Consider the following 12,500-nt stretch of genomic DNA (forward strand, 5'->3'; position numbering starts at 1 on the left):
GTGTGTTGTGTGTGAGTGTGTGTGTGTGTGAGTGTGTTGCGTGGTGTGTTATTGTGTGTGTGTGTGTGTGTGTTTGTATCCATGTGTGAGTGTGTGTGCTGTTCAGAAAACATAACATTTCCTCTTTTAAAACTGCCCTGCCTCTGAATATAGTGGAGCACACTCCCACAAAAATTTCTCTCACTCTCACTGACTGTCTCTGTCTCTGTCTCTCTCTGTTTCTGTTTCTCACTCTGTTTCTCACCCCTCTTCGTCTTGACGTTTTCGACGTGACAAGTGGTATTTGCCAGTGATAAATCAATAAAGAAATCCGGAAGCGATTGCAAAATCCAGCCATCTTGTGTTCATGCGTGGCAGATGGGCTGAAAGGGCCTATTTGTACTTCCTGTGATTGTGACGAAATTTACAATGACTCTTCTCCACATTCAAATCATAAATGTTGATTCAAAAATTTCATGACAAAAGCTCAAATGGTGGAAAAGGTTATGGCCTTGCACAGACAGACCAAAGGAAGATGAATCATCCACAACCAAAGAACCAAAGGAAAAGATTGACGGGCCCCAACCTCGCCCGTCAAAGTGATGGACAACCACTGCAATTTCCATCTCCATCTCACCAATGATTATAAGAAGGAAAAACAAAACACAGAATCAACAACTGAGCAGTCAGTCAAGGCTTAACTTCTGCGCACAATTCTGTGTGTGTGTGTGTGTGTGTGTGTGTGTGTGTGTGTGTGTGTGTGTGTGTGTGTGTGTGTGTGTGTGTGTGTGTGTGTGTGTGTGTGTGTGTGTGTGTTTGTGTGCGCGTGTGCTGGCATGCTTCTGGAGCCCCATTATTTTTGAAATTTTTTGCATTAAACTTCTTCCTCCCCTCAGTTTGTTCCACTTCCTAATTAGACCACTCATAGAAAATTTCGTTGAAATCAATAATTGTCTCGGGGGGGGGGGGGTCCACGAGCCAATCAAAATTGTATCTCAAGTTTATTATTTTATGCAAAAGACAGCTACATTTTTGCAAGGAGTTACTCTGAAAAATAATAGCTCGTGTTTTATCATTCTGCATATTTTCCCTATTTAAGGTTACATTTAATCATCCCACTGTTCATATCCACAAAATTAAGCAAGAGGCAGCGATTTGATAGATATTGACATTATTAAAAAATAGGTGCCTTATGTTTTATAAAATACATTGGAGCTTATGTTATAAATTGGTTACCATTTCTATATTTTAGTCATATAAACCGAACAAAAGGCAGTGCAACTCAAAAAATGATTTTATTTTTCAAATTTTGAGAGAACCAGTAACATGAATTAAAGCACTTCAATAATAAACGAATTGAAAATCCACAGTTTGAATCTTGGTACCTCATATTGCAGTCGTTCACAGTTCATATCAAAGGTGCCAAATGTCACAACACTCCGAGTCTCAGGCGAATTGTCATTTGTTGATTTCCGCTTGTGCAGGTTTTCTGTCTTGCTCCACAACTTGTAACACATTTTGATAATGTTCTTCAGTTTTGGCTGCTGCAAGAAAATCCGAACTCAGTTTTACTCCATGCTCAGCACAATCATTTACCACATTCATGGCATCAACATTAACAACAGAAGCTTGGAATGCAGCAGAGTTTGACCAGCTTCCAACATCCTCTGCAAGAAACTCATGGTCTATCTCGAGAATTTGAAGAGTGAACCAAGAATCTTGGCTGATTAAATCAGCAAGCGTAATGGACCGATTGATGCCTGGAGGGAACTTGGGCTTCCCAAACCCAGTGCCAAAACGGTCACATGGCATGTGTATAACCTCTGGAGGTTTAACAGTCAACAGTCTATCAGGTAGTGCCCGTTTCTCCTCTTGCGGTACTTTGTTACTGAAGAGTGCGAGAAGTACCATCTCTGCAGTGAGGTACCAGAGATGGCGTTGAAAAACTCTGACTGCAATTATGGAAACCTCGGGATTCACAGCTTCATACATTAGCAGAGTGTGATACAGCTTCAAGTGTGCTAAACCAAATATCATTAATTGCCGATATGTATGGGAAAGCACCAACTGTAAAACCACATGTATTTATTTGAAATTCACAAAAACTTGAAAAAAAAAATTTGGCAGCTCTGATTGTGCACATATTTAAACTCCAAAAAAGCTGCCGAATGTTGTTTTCAACATATTATCTGAACAAAAAGGACTCATGAGAACATAGCACGAATATGTACAATAAACACTGAAGGTGGATAAAAAATGTTACTTTCATGAATGGATCCTATTTGAATCGCTGCCGTATGCACATAGTAGAGGACATAGTCCTTCAACTTCGGGCTTCCGGTGTACCCCCTAAACAACTTCTGATTTCATTTAAATTTCACAAAGATTATTATTTTCACCAATGGAACATTTTAAGACGAGGTAGAAGTTAATTGCTTACTATGAGGGCTCCAGAAGCACCCAAGCGTGTGCTGTTCAGAAAGCATAATATTTCCTATTTCCAAACTTCCCTGCTTCTGAATATCGTGGAGCACACTCCCACAAAAATCCATCTCTATCTCTCTATCTCTCTCTCTCTCTCTCTCTCTCTCTCTCTCTCTCTCTCTCTCTCTCTCTCTCTCTCTCTCTCTCTCTCTCTATCTATCTATCTATCTCTCTCTCTCTCTCTCTCTCTCTCTCTCTCTCTCTCTCTCTCTCTCTCTCTCTCTCTCTCTCTCTCTCTCTCTCTCTCTCTCTCTCTCTCTCTCTCTCTCTCTCTCTCTCTCTCTCTCTCTCTCTCTCTCTCTCTCTGTCTCTCTGTCTCTCTGTCTCTCTGTCTCTGTCTCTGTCTCTCTCTCTCTCTCTCTCTCTCTCTCTCTCTCTCTCTCTCTCTCTCTCTCTCTCTCTCTCTCTCTCTCTCTCTCTCTCTCTCTCTCTGTCTCTCTCTCTCTCTGTCTGTCTCTCTCTCTGTCTGTCTCTCTCTCTGTCTGTCTCTCTCTCTCTCTCTCTCTCTCTCTCTCTCTCTCTCTCTCTCTCTCTCTCTCTCTCTCTCTCTCTCTCTCTCGCCCCCTGCTGGTCGTTGGTGAGTCGTGCATGGGTGTGGCGTCATGGCGGCTCTGTGTGTGCAGCTGTGAGTACTGTGCTGTGTTAGTGTTGTTCCTGTCCCTATTTCATTTCCCTCTGTGTCCCCGTACGTGTTTGTGGAGTTTTTTCCCTGTTTCCCTTCCTGCTGAGACGAGAGAGAGAAGGAGAGCGCGCACGGTAGGTGCTTTGTGGGTTTTCCTTGAAACCTTCGGGTTTCTGGGCCTACTTTTTCATCTGCCTTGTTTTCATAGGCCTGCCGTTTATCGGTGGTTTAGCTTCTTCCTTATACTCTTCCTTTCCCTTATACTTCATTTGACCCCACTTGCTGGTTGCTTGTGACGGTTTTCCTTTGTTAAACTTAAACTTCTCTTCTTTTGCTTTAAGCTATGGCAAACGGACGTTTGCACAATAGTGTGTACGAGTCACTCACTCGGAAAAATGGAGTGACAATTACTCCACCTGATGGAGTTAGTGTTGAGAACGTGGTGATGGCTCTGGGAGAGCTCGTAGGAATCGAGAATGTTCTCGCCGCTTCGAAAATGAGCCAACGTGTCGTGGTTTTCTTGTCGGAGGAGCGACACGTGGCTCAGGCGGTCGAAACCGGTCTATCCGTACCGCCGGACGTCTTCGTCAACGTTAGTTATCTCGATACGATGGCGGTAAAATTAACACTGTCCAACATCCCGCCCTTCTTCTCGAGTGAGGAGATTGTAGCTGCATTAAGCGTTTTTGGCACAGTTGTGTCACGAATCTCCATGATTCCACTTCGTCTCCGCTCTGACGCTTCGGTTCGCCACATCATGTCGTTCCGACGTCATTGCTATATCATTCTAAAAAACAACGCTCAATCGCTCAATGCAGTTATGACTTTAAAAAATAAAAACCGCAATTACCAGATTTATATCGCAACGGAGACCACAACTTGTTTTATCTGTGGTGAATCGGGACATTTAAAAAGTGATTGCCCCAAGAATATATTAAGTGGCATATCTAGTGTGGTCGAACCCATTGAGACGAATAGTGGTATATCTAGAGTTGGGAACGTTGGTGACGCTTCAAACTCGAACAATCTGCCTGGGCCGCCGAGAGTGGAGGTAAATCCCCCCCTGACAGATGACGAAAGCTTCACCGTTGTTCCTTCAAAAAGGAAACATAAATTGAAGCATTTAAATGATAACAATAGTCAAGATGTGACGGCGAGCTGTGCAAAAAAGATGGCGCCGGCTGCCGAGAATAATGACTCGTGTTTGGAAGCAACAATAGATGCTCTTTTTAAAACGAAAAATCGATTTGATGTAATTGCTCCAGAGGATGATGACTTTTTTGTCGGTGGGGTTAGTGAACATGAGGAGGAGATTGGTTTTGTGCAGCAGGGAGCACACGTGACCACTCCCATAGTCACAGGCACCTTGGATATTAACACCGAATCCACTGTAACCCCCCTCCCTGAAAAGACCAACAGTGAAATGTGTACCGTTTCTAAGTCACCAATTACTCCAAACCTGGTTGAATCAGGGTGTAAAGCTTCAACTAGTGAAACACCAGGTTCATCTCAAGCGGAATATAACATTCCTTCCATTAGTATTCTTCCTCCTCCCCGTTTTCTTCACCCTCCCACTCCTCCTCCTCCTCCCCCTCCCACTTCTAATCTTCTTCCTCTTCCCACCCCTCCACCTCCCCCCACTCCACCTCCCCCACTCCACCTCCCCTATTCCACCTCCCCCACTCCTCCTCCCCCACTCCTCCTCCCCCACTCTTCCTCCCCCACTCTTCCTCCCCCCACTCCACCTCCCCCTACTCCACCTCCCCCACTCCTCCTCCCCCACTCCTCCTCCCTCCACTCTTCCTTCCCCGACTCCTCCGACTCCTTCTCCCCCTTTGGAAGCGGAATGTGAGGCTTCCCTTATTAAACCATCAGCTCCATCTTTGGAGCATAACGATAATGTAATGGACACCAATCAGTACTCGGATTATGATTCGGACGGGGACTCATCACTTGCTTTTTGTGGCAGTGCTGAAGCATGGAATGATCCAGTTTCCCAAGATTCGGAGAGTGTTACCAGTGTTCCACCTGCCGATATCATAAAGTTTCTTCATGACACCTTTCGCAAGAAACATGTTAAAATTAAAAACTTTTTCCCTGACTTATCCGGCTTTATAATCTCTGCGAAGCTTTTGCTCCTCAAAGCCGGACAGCTTGGTGTGACGGAATCACAAGTGTATCGACTCCGGAAATGCATCCTCAAAGCAAAGAATGAGCTGCAGACACAGAGAGACTAAGTTTTTGACACACCCTAACTCTATGTTAGCCTATGGCCTTCTCTATAGCGAGTTTAAATATTAATGGGGGACGCTCCTCCATCCGTAAAGCAGAAGTTAAACAGTTTGTTGAGACAAATCACATTGATGTTTTGCTTTTGCAAGAAACAAGATGCAGCTCCTCTTGTGCAAGTGAATGGCAAAGGACAATGAGGGGAAAATGGTTTTTTAGTAGTCTGGAACACCCAAGGGCTGGGGTGGCTGTTTATTTACAACCTTCCTTTTGCAGTCCCAGTGTTGTTTTTAATGAGATTATCAAAGGGTATTTGATTTCACTCACCTTCACACATAATGGCTTTAAACACACCGTACTGAATGTCTACGCACCGAGCGATAGCACGGAGAGACTCACCTTTTACACACACTTAGAAACGTCTCTTTTACACATTGATTTTGATGGACTTGTCTGCTTGGGTGGAGATTTTAACTGCACGATGGACCCCACCATTGATCGTAATGGAGAGGAGCCGCACCCAGCAAGCACAGCGCCTTTGTTGAGAGCCTTGTCCAAGTTTTCCCTGGTTGATGTGTGGAGAATCCGCAATCTTTCTCTCCGCCAATACACGTGGAGTCGGTGTTCAAAAGGCCACGTATCACTTGCAAGATTGGACCGTTTCTACATCAACAGTACCTTTTTAAATGTTGTGAGCAATATGGACATTATTCCGAGCGGCTTCTCAGACCATCACATGGTCGCACTTCGGATTCACCAACCAGTTCGGAATCGTGGTGCTGCCTACTGGACCTTCAACGCAAGCCTCTTGGATGACCAACTGTTTGTCGATGCCTTTGGTGTGTTCTGGAGAGCCTTGCTCCAACGTAAAACTTCCTTCCCCTGCCTTGGAAAATGGTGGGACAACGTCAAAGTGCAAATAAGATCCTTTTGCCAACAATATGGAGCCTACCACACCAAATATGACTCTGCCCTTCAATCCTTGCTTGCCAAAGAAATATTATATTTGCAGACCAACCTCTTGGCCTCAAATCATGAAAGAACCAACCTCTTGCTGGCGAAGAAAAAAGCTCTTCTTGCTGGACTTTGTGCAAAGCAAGCCAGAGGAGCGCTGATTCGTCTCCGACTGGAGAATTTGTGCTACCTGGACACCTCCTCTAAGTTCTTTTTTGGACTGGAAGATCAAACAAAGAGAAGTCAGCAGATAACTTCAGTAAGGACAAAGGAAGGAAGGATAACACACAATCAAAAAGATGTCAGAGCCTCACTAAGACACGACTTTACTGAACTTTATCGTGCTCCGAAAATCGACAACAAAATGGTAACAGTGCTGACTTCTTCCTTACCTACCTTGTCAAAATCTGCAGTTCTACAAATGGACAAGGAAGTAACTTTGGAGGAACTCCAAGCTGCTCTTCAAACTCTACCCTCGGGTAAGGCCTCCGGCCTGGATGGAATTCCTGTGGAATTTTATAAAACCTTTTGGGACCTCCTCGGACCAGAACTACTTGAGGTTATAATCGACGGTCGACGATCAGGCTCACTGCCATTAAGCTGCCGGAGGGCTGTCCTCGCCCTTATCCCCAAAAAAGGAGACCTTCAGCAACCACACAACTGGCGTCCCATCTCATTACTCTGTGCAGACTACAAAATATTTTCCAAGGCCCTTGCCAACCGCCTTAAAGCCATAATCGAGGAGATCGTACACCCAGATCAGTCTTACTGTGTCCCGAAGAGGACAATTCATGACAGTATCTTTATTGTGCGTGATATAATTGACATCTGTTCTCTTGAGCAAAGAAATGTCGGGTTGGTGTTCTTAGATCAAGAAAAGGCCTTTGATACCATTGATCATTTTTATGTTTTCTCTGTTTTACAGGGGTTTGGTTTTGGGGAAAATTTTATCTCTCATGTGCAGTTACTGTATAACAACACTTTTAGTCTCTTAAAGGTTAACAACATTTTGTGTCCCCCTTTCCCGGTTAATAGAGGCATTCGTCAAGGGTGCCCTCTTTCTGGCCTCCTGTACTCTCTTGCGATTGAGCCTTTGCTCGTTCGGTTGCGTGCACGTCTTCTTGGTTTCCTTCCTCAACCAATGGCGAACCCGTTTAAAGTGATTGCTTATGCAGATGATCTTTGTGCAATCGTTCGCTCGAATGAGGACGTCTCAGCCTTGGTCCGTTGCATTCATGAATTTGGTTTGGCAAGTTCCACAAAAGTGAACTGGGGAAAAAGCAGAGCTCTCCATCTTGGTCCACAAAATGGCGCCATTCCTCCGACTCTTCCCGAGAAACTTAAATGGGAAAGGGATGGAATTCTTTACCCAGGCGTCTTTCTTGGAACTGAGAACTTCATTTTAAAAAACTGGGAATCTCTAATAATTAAAACTGAGAGACGTTTACGAAAGTGGAAGGGCTTACTTTGTCAACTCTCCTATCGGGGCCGAACCCTTGTTATCAACAACCTTGCAGCATCAATGCTTTGGCACGTTTTTATAGCACTGCAGCCCCCAGATTTGTTTCTTAAAAATTACAATCAATTCTTATTGACTTCTTTTGGGGAGGAAAGCATTGGCTCCAACCTGGTGTGTTAAACCTGCCTGTTGCTGAAGGAGGACAGGGGCTGATTGCTATTACCAGCAAGGTGATGGCTTTTCGCCTCCTTTCGCTTCGCAGACTGCTGTACACGGACGTCTCGTGGAAGGCCTTGGCTCACTGCCTGCTTCGGCAGGCGGGGAAACTCGGCTACGATCAGCAACTGTTCCTTATTGACACCAAGAAAGTTGATATAGCATCAGTCCCCCTGTTTTATAGAAGCATGCTGAAGGCATGGCAGGCAGTCACTGTTCGCCAAAATAACAATGACTACTCCCTGGAAATGTTTTTAAATGAGCCTATCTTTTTAAACCCCATTTTTGAAGGGGTCTGCAGCAATTATATTCTTGTGCAGAAGTTTATTGATGCTGGATGTACGAAGGTAAAAGATCTCAGAACTCCTTCTCCTTATAAGTGGAAGCCAGCTGCTGACGTCGCTGTGGCCACTGGAGTGAGGTCCATTCGAATTATTGGGAGAATCTTTTCTGTGATTCTGCGCTTTTTCAAGCAAACTAATCTGAAATGGATTCCACAGGTGGAAGCTAACCTTTCTTTATCCCTACATCCCTTTCCAGAGCTTTTGCTTCATTTTCAAGGTTTCACCTCCTTTAAATTGATGGAAAAATCTTCTGTTTATGCTTTGTGTGTTAAAACCCTTGTTCCCGATAGACCTGCGGAACCACAAGCACATTGGGGGAGAATGCTTCAGACCACTCATTCTACTTCAATCAACTGGCATGTTATGTACAAGGCACCCACTGCTAAGCGCTCCGGAGATTTGCAGTGGCGACTGGCACATTACATTTTACCATCCAATGTTTTATCTCATCGTATATCTCCCGATAACACAGAATTGTGTCCCTTCTGCGGTGCCACAGAAACTATTTTTCACATTTTTATTGATTGCTCAAGGTTGGCACCCCTTTTTACAGTCTTATCACATGCTATCCGGGGACTCGGCCTAACTTTTACTTGTTGTGGTTTTGTTTACGGTTTTAGCATCTTCCACCAGCGTAAATACGAGTGCCTGTTAGCAAATTATTTGTCCTCTGAAGCGAAGCTTGCTATATACATGTCAAGGAAACGCAAACTTCAAGATGTTTGTGATTCTGTTTCCGATGTTGTTTATCTCTTTAAAACCTTGGTCACAGCACGAGTGCACCTTGAAATTAATTCCAGTGATTGTACACTGTTCTCACAACAGTGGTGTGTGAACACATCCTTATGTGAACTTGTTGATGGTGTACTTACATTGAAGTTTTAATTTACCTTGTTTCTTTATTGGGCAATGCTCAGGCATTTGCTTGTACTGGTATAACTTCTCTTGTTACATCATGATCCCAAACAATCAAGAGGCCAAAAGTGTCTGTCTCTCTCTCTCTCTCTCTCTCTCTCTCTCTCTCTCTCTCTCTCTCTCTCTCTCTCTCTCTCTCTCTCTCTCTCTCTCTCTCTCTCTCTCTCTCTCTCTCTCTCTCTCTGTCTCTGTCTCTGTCTCTGTCTCTGTCTCTGTCTCTGTCTCTGTCTCTGTCTCTGTCTCTGTCTCTGTCTCTGTCTCTGTCTCTGTCTCTGTCTCTCTCTGTGTCTCTCTGTGTCTCTCTGTGTCTCTCTGTGTCTCTCTCTGTCTCTCTCTGTCTCTCTCTGTCTCTCTCTGTGTCTCTCTGTCTCTCTCTGTGTCTCTCTCTGTCTCTCTCGCTTGGCACGCACGTGCAAACGCAAGGGGCTGTTGCTCAGTCTCTGGTGGTACGTGTGGAGCCTGTGTTGCTTTCTCTCTTCTCATCATCTTCTCCTCTCTCTAATGTATTTTTTGGGGGTGTTCCTTGTGTATAAATTGTTATCAATGCTTTATCGATTACTTGAAAATTGAATTGGTTTCTTCTCTTCTTTTTTCCACTCTTGTATATAATCCTTTGCTTTGTTGTATTGAATTTTTACCTTTTATACTTTTTTTGTAATAAAAGTCAAAGTAAGTCAGTCTCTCTCTCTCTCTCTCTCTCTCTCTCTCTCTCTCTCTCTCTCTCTCTCTCTCTCTCTCTCTCTCTCTCTCTCTCTCTCTCTCTCTCTCTCTCTCTCTCTCTCTCTCTCTCTCTCTCTCTCTCTCTTTCTCTTTCTCTTTCTCTTTCTCTTTCTCTTTCTCTTTCTCTTTCTCTTTCTCTTTCTCTTTCTCTTTCTCTTTCTCTTTCTCTTTCTCTTTCTCTTTCTCTTTCTCTTTCTCTTTCTCTTTCTCTTTCTCTTTCTCACCTCTCTTTCTCTTTCTCTTTCTCACCTCTCTTTCTCTTTCTCTTTCTCACCCCTCTTTCTCTTTCTCACCCCTCTCTTTCTCTTTCTCTTTCTCTTTCTCACCCCTCTTTCTCTTTCTCTTTCTCTTTCTCACCCCTCTTTCTCTTTATCTTTCTCACCCCTCTTTCTCTTTCTCTTTCTCCCCCTTCTTTCTCTTTCTCTTTCTCACCCCTCTTTCTCTTTCTCACCCCTCTTTCTCTTTCTCTTTCTCTTTCTCACCCCTCTTTCTCTTTCTCACCCCTCTTTCTCTTTCTCACCCCTCTTTCTCTTTCTCACCCCTCTTTCTCTTTCTCACCCCTCTTTCTCTTTCTCATCCCTCTTTCTCACCCCTCTTTCTCACCCCTCTTTCTCACCCCTCTTTCTCACCCCTCTTTCTCACCCCTCTTTCTCACCCCTCTTTCTCACCCCCTTTCTCACCCCCTTTCTCACCCCCTTTCTCACCCCCTTTCTCACCCCCTTTCTCACCCCCTTTCTCACCCCCCTTTCTCACCCCCTTTCTCACCCCCTTTCTCACCCCCTTTCTCACCCCTTTCTCACCCCTCTTTCTCACCCCTCTTTCTCTTTCTCACCCCTCTTTCTCTTTCTCACCCCTCTTTCTCTTTCTCTTTCTCTTTCTCACCCCTCTTTCTCTTTCTCTTTCTCTTTCTCACCTCTCTTTCTCACCCCTCTTTCTCTTTCTCTTTCTCACCCCTCTTTCTCTTTCTCTTTCTCACCCCTCTTTCTCTTTCTCTTTCTCTTTCTCTTTCTCACCCCTCTTTCTCTTTCTCTTTCTCACCCCTCTTTCTCTTTCTTTTTCTCTTTCTCTTTCTCTTCCCTCTTTCTCTTTCTCTTTCTCACCCCTCTTTCTCTTTCTCTTTCTCACCCCTCTTTCTCTTTCTCTTTCTCACCCCTCTTTCTCTTTCTCTTTCTCACCCCTCTTTCTCTTTCTCTTTCTCACCCCTCTTTCTCTTTCTCTTTCTCACCCCTCTTTCTCTTTCTCTTTCTCACCCCTCTTTCTCTTTCTCTTTCTCACCCCTCTTCGTCTTGACGTTTTCGACGTGACAAGTGGTATTTGCCAGTGATAAAATCAATAAAGAAATCCGGAAGCGATTGCAAAATCCAGCCATCTTGTGTTCATGCGTGGCAGATGGGCTGAAAGGGCCAATTTGTACTTCCTGTGATTGTGACGAAATTTACAATGACTCTTCTCCATATTCAAATAATAAATGTTGATTCAAAAATTTCATGACAAAAGCTCAAATGGTGAAAAAGGTTATGGCCTGCACAGACAGACCAAAGGAAGATGAATCATCCACAACCAAAGAACCAAAGGAAAAGATTGACGGGCCCCAACCTCGCCCGTCAAAGTGATGGACAACCACTGCAATTTCCATCTCCATCTCACCAATGAGGATAAGAAGGAAAAACAAAACACAGAATCAACAACTGAGCAGTCAGTCAAGGCTTAACTTCTGCGCACAATTGTGTGTGTGTGTGTGTGTGTGTGTGTGTGTGTGTGTGTGTGTGTGTGTGTGTGTGTGTGTGTGTGTGTGTGTGTGTGTGTGTGTGTGTGTGTGTGTGTGTGTGTGTGTGTGTGTGTGTGTGTGTGCTGGCGTGCTTCTGGAGCCCCATTATTTTTGAAATTTTTTGCATTAAACTTCTTCCTCCCCTCCGTTTGTTCCACTTCCTAATTGGACCACTCATACAAAATTTCGTTGAAATCAATTATTGTCTCGGGGGTCCACGAGCCAATCAAAATTGTATCTCAAGTTTATTATTTTATGCAAAAGACAGCTGCATTTATGCAAGGAGTTCCTCTGAAAAATAATAGCTCATGTTTTATCATTCTGCATATTTTCCCTATTTAAGGTTACATTTAATCATCCCACTGTTCATATCCACAAAATTAAGCAAGAGGCAGCGATTTGATAGATATTGACATTATTAAAAAATAGCTGCCAGTAGGGTGGATATACTGGTTCTGGCTCACTTTTCCCCATGTAAATGAATGGGGGATTTTCAGCGATTCCCTTTTTTTTTTCCCTAAAAATAAACCCCCTTTTTATCCGTTTTTCCCTGCTGTGCAGGGGTTTGGTTTTTTGTGAGGCAATGTTTTATGGCCAGATGCCCTTCCTGACGCCAACCCTGGTCACCTCTTACAACACACAGGGATATGGTACACCTATTCTAACCGGGGCATACACCGGGACCAGTACACTGGCACTCATTTCGCCGACCTCGGAAGGATGATAGGCTGAGTCAACCCCCTGGTGTTAATTCAGCAGCCAACGGGGCTTGAACTCAGGACACTGGGATCCCAAGCCGCCACCCTAACC

At 44.2% G+C, this 12,500-nt stretch overlaps 1 protein-coding gene across 4 annotated transcripts in view; it reads right to left on the reverse strand.

Moving 5' to 3' along the window:
* Positions 1-12,500, reverse strand: part of LOC147007603 (uncharacterized) — a 112,901-nt gene that overhangs the window by 49,745 nt on the left and 50,656 nt on the right. For 3 of the 4 annotated variants that reach the window (XM_085866770.1, XM_085866767.1, XM_085866766.1), the window contains exon 3: positions 1,365-1,523. In XM_085866770.1, coding sequence (XP_085722896.1) covers positions 1,365-1,523 — 159 coding nt within the window. The remainder of the gene's footprint in view (positions 1-1,364; positions 1,524-12,500) is intronic. The other variant, XM_085866768.1, reaches the window with a different exon arrangement.

Source organism: Eptatretus burgeri, unplaced genomic scaffold (genome assembly GCF_056783735.1).
Source record: "Eptatretus burgeri isolate ZD-2024b unplaced genomic scaffold, Ebu_testis_v1 Ebu_testis_scaffold_75, whole genome shotgun sequence".
Lineage (NCBI taxonomy): Eukaryota > Metazoa > Chordata > Myxini > Myxiniformes > Myxinidae > Eptatretus > Eptatretus burgeri.